Genomic DNA, 11,175 nt, shown 5'->3' with positions numbered 1-11,175 from the left:
TGACATGTTTATATAAAATCGCGGTATAAAAAAAATTGCGAATGCTTCAAGCCACGATAATAATAGCCACAACGTTTTTCCTATTTTTATATTAAAACCTTTTTTTTCCTGTTACTGAATTAAGAAATATTATTAATTGTACATAATTGGTTGTAATTTGACCAAATAAGTACATATCTAGGTACTTTGAAGTATTTTTTAATTGAATATACCAATGAAATTCTTTGCGGTGTCCTTCGCAATTTCCACTTAGTGGTTTTATTTTTGGAAATATTTTGCTTTTGCTTTATTTATTATTAACAATCTTTTTAAGCACCTGTCGCATTTTATGCCGATGGCAAATCAACTTCTTACTAATAGGGCGAATAATTTACTTTAATATCCATCTATTAAGTTGCGACCCTGAGCCCTAAACTATCTTTACGTTTCGACACTTAGTACGATTCAATTTAATCCAAATTTGCTGAGTCAAGCGCCAACGGAACAAGATTTAAGAGGTAACTAAGATCTACCACGAACTATATCCTACAAACTAATATAATTTTGTGTAGTTAAGATTTGATATTGAAAAATTGTAACAAGACGATGATCTCTAGTTCAATAAATTTTGCAATGTTTCTGAATTTCTGGGTTTTAATTTATGACTACCCTAAATTAAATATGTCATTTTTTGACATCTGTTGAAGTACATTTGACCAGAAATCGAATGTTTTGCTTTTTATTTTTAATTATTTTGTAAACTTACGTGCATTGTTTATAGTGGGTTCCTATGGTATAGCCTGGAAGGAAAAATGTGTAACATAAGAAACTAATTTTACATACAAAAATCGTTATTAGAAGGAATCTTAAAACTATTTACAAAAGTTTATGGTCTCACAAATAAAAAAAAAAAAAAGAATAAAATCCTAAAATAAAAGTTTAATATATATTTTGGTAAAAATCTGTCAAAAAAGGCATTTATACATTTTAAGGCACTTAAAATTAAATATTTTGGTATTAACACATTTATTAAAAATTACCCCCACTTTAATTTTCCTATCATTACCTCACTCTTTTGTACTTCTAGGAACAATACATTTCATTCACATCAATAATAATACTTTCACGTTGAATTTGTGACATCTTTAGACGGTGGTGGTGAATCAACATATCCATAGAATAAATTAACATTCGTTGGATTATGTCGAATAAAGAACATAAATGGATGATCTAAGATTAACATTCGTAGCCCTCCACTTCGAGGTATTAAAACATCAGTTGTGGCAGCTGCTTCTGTTCCACTCTCGTTAATGTCTATATAAACTTTGTGTATAATTTCTTCGACATATAATTTTGATGTAGCTGGTACAGCCTTCATAGTATGCCGTATTTCATCAATTGATAACGATGAAGGCACGTCAGATTCACCAGGTGATAAAATATTAAGGTTAGCTCCGATTGGATCAAATAATTTTTGTACACCAATATGTTTAAATATTGATGTTAACGATGTTGTGGATTCGATTTTCATTTTTGGCATCATTATAGCTGCTTTCGTTATTTTTAATTCATTGATCAATTGTTGAACAACTTCGTCAGTTAAATTTTTTTCTAATTTTGATAATTTAGCTTTGGTGGATTTTTTTGGTACAATTATATACATGGATACTACATCACCTTTGTATGGTAAGGAGAATATTTCGCAGTCTTGTTCTTTGTTATGATGGTAAAGGAAGTCACCATAGTTTAACATCATATCCACCATAATTGAATCGTTTTTATTTTCTCGACCATTTGGATAAAATGCCCGCCTGTTGATAAAAATAACTTTTAATAATAGTTTTCTTAACTTTCGAGAAGAAGAAAGCCATTAACTATACAAAGTATCCGACGGTATAGATCTAACTAAACTTAAAAATTATGGATTTAAAAACAATGGTTGATGAAAATCGAATACCATTAAAATCCTTCATGGCAAGGCCCGAACTAGCTATTCTGTCGCTTTGGATAAACATAAGTTTCGCCGCCCTTTGCATTAACACTAGATAAGTCACGAGCTTGTTATTCCAAAGATGGATTGTATAATATTGTGGGAATTATATATTAGTCGCAAATTTCAGTCTGGCTGGGGCTTCTGAACAAGTATACAAAAGTTGAGAATATGTATTTATCTAAGCATTTTTGTAAGTTTCGAGTAAAAAAATAACAGCCGTCTACGATTTAAGGATTCCAATAAAATGTAGCATTGTACGAATGCAGGCTAAAAAGGTGTTCCCCAAAAATATTATAGTACTTATAACAAACTACTGGAAATAATTATTTATTTCAACGTTTGTGGGGAGTCCCCATCAAACATAAACAGGAGGCAAAAGGTTGCTAGCTCAGAAGGGTTGCATGTAAAGTCTGTAAAAAATTAGGGATAATTTTTTTGTGTTCTCAATCTAAAATGTTTACGTATTGAAATAGTTGAGTTCCTTCTTTCCTATTTAGGTACTTCTTCTTCCTTCTTTCGACTTGGCTGTTTTATAATTTTCTTAGGAGATTTTAAAAAAATTGCAAGACGTAGCACCACTTTAAAATATATTGATCTGTTTAAGGTTTTTAAGCTGCAAAATAGCTTTTTTTTAAGAAAAACTTTTTTGTCGGGTTTTTAAGCATGGTAATTTTAATAAGATTTTTCTCTTCAAGAGATAGGACTCCACTGAGGACTCCGTGGAATCACCCAGTAATGTTAATTTTGCCGCTCTGGCAATTAGATCGAGCTCTGCCTCATGGAACAATGCATGAAAATTAGTTCTTCGTAAAATAAGTAAAGAGAATTGTCAACGAATTGCAAGAAGATATACAGCTAAGGCTTAATTGTTTGAATTAGGCGGTGATGCGATGAATTGAAATTTACAATGATAAATGGTCATAATATATGTACCTATGATATTCATTCTATACTTCTTCTAGTAAGCTTCTAGCTTCTAGTAACTTTTTTAGGACTACTTCTCTGATAAGGTAGGAAGATATTGCTAATTCATTTAGTCAGTGTTCCGTTATTGTACTTCACACTTATGTTTTAAGGAAACCCAAGCCTTTTTTGAAAGTACGATAATTCTATACCAAAGTACGATATCCCGCAACAATAGCGTACGCAAATATACGATAATTTTAAGTGTTGAAAAAATAAATTTTTGTTTCGTTGGTCATTTTGGAGACGATTTCAACGTCTTCCCATAATCACCATCATAATCTTGGCACTGGTTATGAAAGATACTTACAAATGTGTAGCTGAGTCAGAAAATGGATGTTCCCAAGCTCCTTTGAAATACAATGCTGTACTCAAGATGACCTTTGTATTTGGTGGTGGTGGTTCTACTAAAATACCTGTAATTTTTCCATTTGTTTTATCCGATACCCATTGATTGATAGTATTTTGTGCTTCTGCAGCATTATTAACAAAATTCAAAGATTGTACTTCGCTCTTATAAATATTTGTAATCATTTCTTTATATTTACGACCAATTGGATACTCCTTTTGTACAAATAATCCATTTGCTGTGGTTAATTTTAATGTTGTTTCAGTAAAATTTTCCAAGGATTGTAGTAAAACACCGAACTGTTCGTGTACTTTTTGTGAATTATATTGAATGTTAAATTTTGGATCGTTAAGTTTCATTACTGTTGCAATTTCATCAAATGTTTTGTCGGCTGAGCCAATAAGTAAGAGATACAACGCCTCTGTAACAAAAAAGTTGTACTTTACTGCCAGTTTTATGAAAGTATCTTTAACATTTTCTTTTTGAGCAAATTAATTTCTAAATGGGATAGAATTTTGTTTCATATAACAATTGGTTTGAGGAAGCCTTCGATTGGCTTATTGTAGTTACGGAGCAATTTCTCTACCGTGAGCAGTTAGGAGCTTTGACAAAAATTAGCCATACAGGAAGAAAACTGCTGAAAAAATAGATTCATTTTCTTCCCCTTGAATATATATGCAAGGATAAAGTTGCGAGTCAGCTTTATAACTATTGAACAGGGCAAATAAGCCAAAAAGATAAAAAGGAAGCTCGGGTAGGAGTTATTTTTCAGAAAAGGTTTATGGAACTTAGGAAATTTATATTCTCAAAATCAGTAAATTATTAAAAATAAAACTTTGAATAATAAGAAAACCAACGAACCTGCTATATTAAATGGTGAAAATGCAATTGTCTGCGTTTGATTAGACATTTCACTGGATCCACCCAATGTGGGTTCATGATGAATATCTTTGGTAATTTGTAAACCCAAATAGTTGATACCATTTGTTAAATTTTCTATTGAAACTGATTCTTTATTATCTTTTGGCATGTTGTCATTTGATCGTCTACCCGACGCAAAATCTGTTAAATTTGTTGAGTTACTGCTGTTACTTCCATTCGATGAAAATATGCCTTGTGATATTAGAATAAATATAACTATCGTTATTGTAACAAAAATGGTAATTACTGGAATATACCACCGCATTTTGAGTCTGAAAAATTTGAAAAATGGTACTAATTATCATACAAAGTAATGGTAATCAAAAATTAAAATGGTGATTAAAAGTGAGTTGTATTAAAATTTCAAGGTAAGAATTTTAAATATACTTCACGGGTAAAATATTTCAAAAAATTTTACAAATTTTTGTTTGTTTTTAATACAAAAGTAAATTATATGCTATTTAAAAGTTGAAAAAATGTTACTGGCTATAAACAGTGCTTACTTGGCTACATGTAAGTAGTTAAATAAATTAAATTAAATGCCTTAATGATTTATTGGTTCGCATACGCCAAACTGCGAAATTACATAATATCGGGCTGGCTGATTTGTCAGGAAAATGTCATGGTTTTGGCCATTAATATATAATTCTTATTATTTGGTGTGGGGTGCGTCATTTTTTAAAATAATAACAAATTTCATTTGAAATGCGCTAGTTTTAATTACCAACGGGTGATTTAAAAAAAAATTTTGTCATTTTATTTTAAAGCCATGAGTTAGAAACAAAGCTAGTTTTGTCTGTGTGATGAAATAGACACTTCTCGACAGAAGATATATCAACCACTAATACACACGGCATGATGGAAGATAATTTTATTTGCTATATGATTTTTTATATTTGAGGCGTGCATAGGCAACTGCAACGACAGGGCACTTAAAATTAAAATCAAAACCTAGAGTACTTATTTTAGAGTATTTATTTAAGGTTGAAAAGTTGGCTGATAACCCAAACACTCTCAATCTCACAAAAAATCAAAATAAATATTAAAGATTAGCGATGGTACGATTGAACTTCTAAGAGACACAGCGTTGCCAGCAAGTCCCCGAATACTACATTGACAACTTCGAGTCGCATACGATAACTCCATATGCTACTTATTGGTTGATTCGGGTGTATTTTCTTTCTACCTCCTATTGGGAAATGGAGTCTATTTACGATGAAAATCGACTCCTTAAAATAATTATTCAATAATCGACTTTCTGCATTGCTGTTTATTTTTTGTTAAATATTTTGAGACCAAACTGAGAATTAGGTAAAATTAAATTATTTCGTAGACCCCCCCCCTCTTAATGTGTGACGTAAGTAATGGACGGTCACTTATTGGGACCTGTACAACCAATTAGTGCAAGTTGAAAATCGATTAGTTATACTTGTGCCGTAAGAGATGCACTGAAGGAAATTAATTTCAACTCTTTATCGAATTGATTGCAAGGTATACCAAGATTATAGAAAGATAAAGGTATTTTATAAAAACTGGCGGTGAAGCTATTGATAGAAGTGGCTAATCTTAGCAAAGACGAGAAAAAAGTTGACACCTGTTCTGACCAACGAATGCAATGGTGAGAATTTTACTGTAGGATGTATTGTATTGTCCTGATCTCCAATTTTCTTGTTTGGCTTGCTTTATCTGTATGGATGCAATTGTATAGACTCATTTAAACGTGAGTAGCCGGTATTAGTTATAAAAAGTTAATTATAAAATAAAAACAAAGAAAAGATAATTAATACTTCATTATTGTTGAACCATGTGGCGCTTTTTGTTAGAATGAATCATCATTATACTCTTTAAATGTAATCAGTAAAAATATAAACAAAAAGCTCTTATAATATTATGCATGCTACTAGCATGTTTTAAAATTATTTCTTTTAACATAAATTATTTAAAATACACTTACGATTTTATTAAAACTTCTCTCAACAGTTCTTTGAGATAATTATCTGATTTTTTAACTACACATTAACTGATTATTATCAATATTTCAAAACAAGTAACTTATCGATGTTTAAAACTCTCAAAAATATAAAAAAATAATACTAAATTAACAAACAAAACTAACAATACTAACATACATCGGGATAAACAAATATCACATATAATAATTAAATTAAGAATAAACAAATAATACAATGAGTAACTATTTATGAAAAATAATGTGATGTTGTCATTGCTTTTTTTTTCAGAAAAAATCTGTTCTGCTCACAAAATAAAAACTCTACACTTAAAATCACATGACGAATAATAAATAATTTGTCATTAAATTTTATTATTATATATTTTAAAAACTGTTCACTATTTTTATGTACAGGGTGGTTGCGAAATACAAGCATTGTGGGTATAAGAGCTGACAATGTTTTCGAGATCTTCAAAACAGTTGACTTTCAGATATTTCTTTGCTTATTAAACTTATCTAGGGATGAAGAATTTTTTGCACCTAAGAGCAATTGTGGTAACCAACGCGGAATGCATGCTAGTACCTAAAGCAAACGAATTTCTTTCTGGCAAATTACAATTCGATTCTTTACTTATAAAACTTAATCATATTAAAATAACAATCACACAAAAATTATTTGAAATTTTGTTTCTAAAATTAGGAGAATAAAATTTGGCGCCGTGTTTGCAAGGGCAAAGTTGATGCGCAACTTTGCCTTTGCAGCCAGAAATGTGCACTAGTAACCGCTCTCAGGTACATGACTACGTCATCTATGTTTAATTTCAATAAGAAAATAAATATATAAAAGCCAGCGGTCTTGAAATCAAAATTTTCGTGACGCTGATCAATAGTTGAGAGAACTCTTCTAGATAAAATAAACAAAGGCGTATTTTTAAAGCCACGATTCCAGTAACCTTAAAACATTCTTTGACATGAGTAGAAAATATTCGATCGTGCAGATGAAATGTGATCATTTTTCAACAGACCATGGAATCAAAATTTGTGGTAGACCGTCTGGACAAACAGCTTAATCAGTTTTTAAAGCCAAGATAATCTGCCATACGAATGGATCAAATTATTCATGTTTAACACACGCAACGTTCCCTTGAAACAAACTTAAAAATTGTTAAAAAATATATTGACTCACTGAAAGAAAAATTGAGTAAACTTGTTGCTTTTGGATGAGTGTCTGAAAATTCAGGAACAAACGGTACTGAAAATGCTAGCCCAGAATCGTTTCTAGGAGTTTCAAAAAGCAAATCAAATATAAAAGAATAGGTGACACAAAAGTAGGTAAGATATTCTTATTATATAAAAGCTTTTAAAAGCTCTAGCGTTTTCAACTAAGAAAAAACTAAACAAGGATACTTTCTGACCATCTAACTGGCTACTTTAACCTCAATAAAATAAACATTTACACAAAATCAATCTCACAGAGAACGATTTATGCTAATTTTATTATGAAGACTTCATCTTAACGTTAATAATCCACCTCAACAGCCCATTTTTATTTTTTTAATCTGTATTTTTTAATTCTATTATGGTATAAGTGGATGATGCTATGGCCGTATAAAAGATTGATTATGGGTTTTGTAAAAATTAGGCTTGCCAAATACCACTTATCTCCAAGTGAAAGGTCCCTTAGCCTAACCTTGTATAAACAGACAATGATATAGCGAGGAAAAACTTTTACCACTTGATGACGCACAAGAGCATCCAAGTTCCCAGTAAATAGGAATTTTCACCTTAAACTCACTTGTATGAAAAAAGTTACCACACCTAAACACGGTTTTAAATATGTATTTATAATAAATTTTCCTTGTCAATAAAAATGCGATGCTAATCTTGTTAAGAAAAATTCATAAAGAGCATGCAAATTTAAAAGAACCTTGAATAAATTATATAAAATTTATATTTGAAAAAAGTCAAAAAGTGTAGCTAATCGACTTGGAAATAAGTAGCTCAGTTGTTGTAAACGCTGCATTTCTATTTTATAACTATTTGCTAGCTATGATTGACGTGTATATACATATTTTCATATGAGAAATGGCAAAATTTTGGATCGTACAAATACTGCTTTCAATAATATAATAATTTAGTATTTATTCCAGTTTAGTTTATTAGACTCGCCAAAAGAAAGCCACTCAAGAAGTTTCAAGTATGTATTAATAATTTAACAAAGGACCCTTTCTGTCCTCGGTCTGTATAGTGCACTTGTGATAAATTTCACAAAAATTTTGAAATTGTGAGGTTTATAATTGTGTTGATCTGAAACTATTTTTTTTTTGAGTTCATCGTTTCTACTAATTTTCTGAGCACACACTGTATAAGGCGTACTACACCTTAATATGTTTACACCCACATAACAAAATTTCCCAAAAAGTTTTACATTAGTAATAAGTCTATAATGTATATTAATAGAACAATTTGATTGATATTCTTGCGTCATCAATTTTTTTGTTATTTAAATTTTAAAGTGATGGTCTTGCATTTAATCAATAATTTTTTATAGTAGATAATCTTATGTCCTTACCAGTGGAGGGCTTAAGAAAAAAGACCACAGCGTTGCTCGGCGGGTTTATTTTCAAATTTCTAGAAGAGGGTTGCTCTTTCTCCCATAACAACGTCGTTGCTTCCTTATGTCTATCAAAAGGAGAAATGAATGCAGAAAATATCATAAGTTCTTGATACTGTCTAATTGGAAGGAGTTGAATAAAGCCTTTTATTTTCGGACCAATAAATTCTCTCAAGTTTCTGTATTATAAAACTAGCGCTATCAATCATCAAAAAGCCGCAGAAAGACAATTACAGCTTTGTGCTTCTTTACGGCCTCACAGACAATGATCATAATAAATAATCAAAATATTTATATTCTTTATTATTTCAAAATTTATTAATTTTATTATAATTTCACAATAATGTGGCGAAATTTTTTGATCATAGGCTCCAGAGTTACTATATTTATGCACCAACTAAAGAGTTCAATGTCTAGTCTACTAAGCAGACTTGATAGGTCCAGTAGACACCGGAATAACATCCTTCCTCTTACTAAATAATATCTTCATCCGTTTTAAAGAGTTCACTTTATATTCCATTATTAACAAAATAACAATGCATGCTTCGTGTAGGCATAAACAAATTTAGGCTAATATTCAATTGTCTGGACATAAGCCGGAAAATTAGATGGTGCAATCTATAAGCAAAGGGCCGCCAAGTTTAAATTTTCAAAGGTATCACTTATCAACGAAGACCGTATTTACAGTTCGCAGTGAAATTTGATTTAAGAGCGCAAAATTTAAGAAAATGAAAAGTGGAAACAAAAATAATTATCCCAAACCGAAGGACCCAAACATCTACTTTAACTTGGATGACCAAATATCTCGGATTCATCAAATTATGAAACAAAATGTAAAAAATTATTCAATGTTTGTTTCAAGGCCATTTAGGGATCAACTTTTTTTTTGAGTTTGTTATCGATACGAATTTATATATAAGCTCCTGAGTCGATGTTTCTCCTGAGTCGATGTGTATTTCCCTCATAGAACATATATATGGCATAATGGCCATTTTCAAGATAGAGGGAAGGGGGTGAAAATAAAATGAGTAAATATTGAAAAAAGTCTCTTCATCTTGCCAAATAAGTTTCCCAACGATCGCACAAATGTTACGTAATGCTAGAAGACATATTCCCCTATCTTTTCCGACTACTGTCAATCAAATCATGCTACTTCTTTCCGGGTGTTTGCAGAGGGGATCAGCATTATTTAACGTTTGTGGGATCATCAGGAAACTTATTTGGTAACGAGCAGAAACTTTTCTCAATTTTTACTAATTTTATATGTCCTATGCGAGAAAATACTCCACATCGACTCAGGAACTTATTTAATATTCATGGGTTTTTGAGGCGCCATATCCTAAACTATAATAATTGAGAATTCTTTTTTTTATAAACAAGCTATTACATGCATTCAGTGTTATTTGACTCCATGTAAACAAAAGACTATATGCAATGTAAGTGCGCACATACTTAGTCAAGTGTAGAGAGTAGACAAATAAACGTCTTCTTGAATTTCTCTATGCTTACGACATAATTATAAAAACAAGTAAATAAGTTAATGGGTATTTTAATAAAAATTACCTATTTTATTTTTGCCTTATTAAATATTATTATAAAATCACTTCACCACTCTAAAGTCTATAAACCAACCATGTAAGTACACAACCAATACCTATACTAAATTGAAAAATAACATTTTATACCGAAACATTATTACAGAAAAAAAAACACAACAAACCATAGACATTTCACCTTGAAAATAACAGGTTAGAAGAGCTGCTGTATATATAATAGAGTTTATATGTATATGTTACTGGTAAAGTACATAATACACGCATTCTACGTAATCCCTAGTTCAGTGCAAGATCTGGATGGGGTTGGGAGTGCAAAATATGAGTACCGCATTTTGTCAATTGATCCTTGATCAGAAAAGCTTATAGATTAATATTCTGGATCTTGCCAGAAGCCCCATTGGTCCAATGTTTGCATACCCCCGCCCCCTCCACAGAAACAGTTAAATGACATTATTTGAAACAAGTAAAAATTACTCTAGGTTCTATGGGTCATTTAACGTAAAAAAGGCTCTTTGTGATTTTTTCGTAAACTTATTCGCTTTCGAAATATTAATAGTTTAATGTTTGGAAAAACTCCAAAAAAGCCATTTTAAAAGCTGAAAAACGGGGCTCACAATTACATTTTTGAGCTTATCAAAATTCTAAAATAATGTTTGAACATCCTTTATGAAGTTCTGAAGAGTAATTACAGATTCTGTAATTCTAAAGCCTCAACCTTTAATTCTTTAAAGATTAATTCTTATTAATAACGGTGTGTAAGACTGAAATATTTAGTACCTCTGTCTTATTGTTAATAATGGGAAGTACTTATTGTTAATAATGGGAATTAAACATCTTTTTAAGAATTGA

General features: G+C 30.7%; 1 protein-coding gene across 2 annotated transcripts; it reads right to left on the bottom strand.

The window, feature by feature from the left end:
• Window positions 1-969: 969 nt before the first annotated feature.
• LOC123295467 (serine protease inhibitor 28Dc-like) lies at window positions 970-10,414 on the bottom strand. Of its 2 annotated transcripts, none has more exons than XM_044876839.1 (4): window positions 10,334-10,414; window positions 4,146-4,477; window positions 3,246-3,705; window positions 970-1,790 (listed from the first exon to the last, which is right to left on the bottom strand). In XM_044876839.1, the coding sequence occupies exons 2-4, from the start codon at window positions 4,468-4,470 to the stop codon at window positions 1,103-1,105; spliced, it is 1,473 nt and encodes a 490-aa protein (XP_044732774.1). In that variant the 5' UTR covers window positions 4,471-4,477; window positions 10,334-10,414; the 3' UTR covers window positions 970-1,102. The 2 variants fall into 2 exon arrangements, with proteins under 2 accessions (XP_044732774.1, XP_044732773.1); XM_044876838.1 differs by lacking the exon at window positions 10,334-10,414 and adding an exon at window positions 6,160-6,299.
• Window positions 10,415-11,175: the final 761 nt, after the last annotated feature.

Source organism: Chrysoperla carnea, chromosome 3, assembly GCF_905475395.1.
Source record: "Chrysoperla carnea chromosome 3, inChrCarn1.1, whole genome shotgun sequence".
Taxonomy (NCBI): domain Eukaryota; kingdom Metazoa; phylum Arthropoda; class Insecta; order Neuroptera; family Chrysopidae; genus Chrysoperla; species Chrysoperla carnea.
This window is presented reverse-complemented; position numbering and strand designations above follow the sequence as displayed.

Coding starts and splice junctions, on each gene's coding strand:
- LOC123295467 (XM_044876839.1), bottom strand. CDS start 4,470: ATGCGGTGGTATATTCCAGTAATTACCATTTTTGTTACAATAACGATA. Junction 3,706..4,145: donor TTCACCATTTAATATAGCAG/GTTCGTTGGTTT, acceptor TTTTTGTTACAG/AGGCGTTGTATCTCTTACTT. Junction 1,791..3,245: donor TCTGACTCAGCTACACATTT/GTAAGTATCTTT, acceptor TTTTATCAACAG/GCGGGCATTTTATCCAAATG.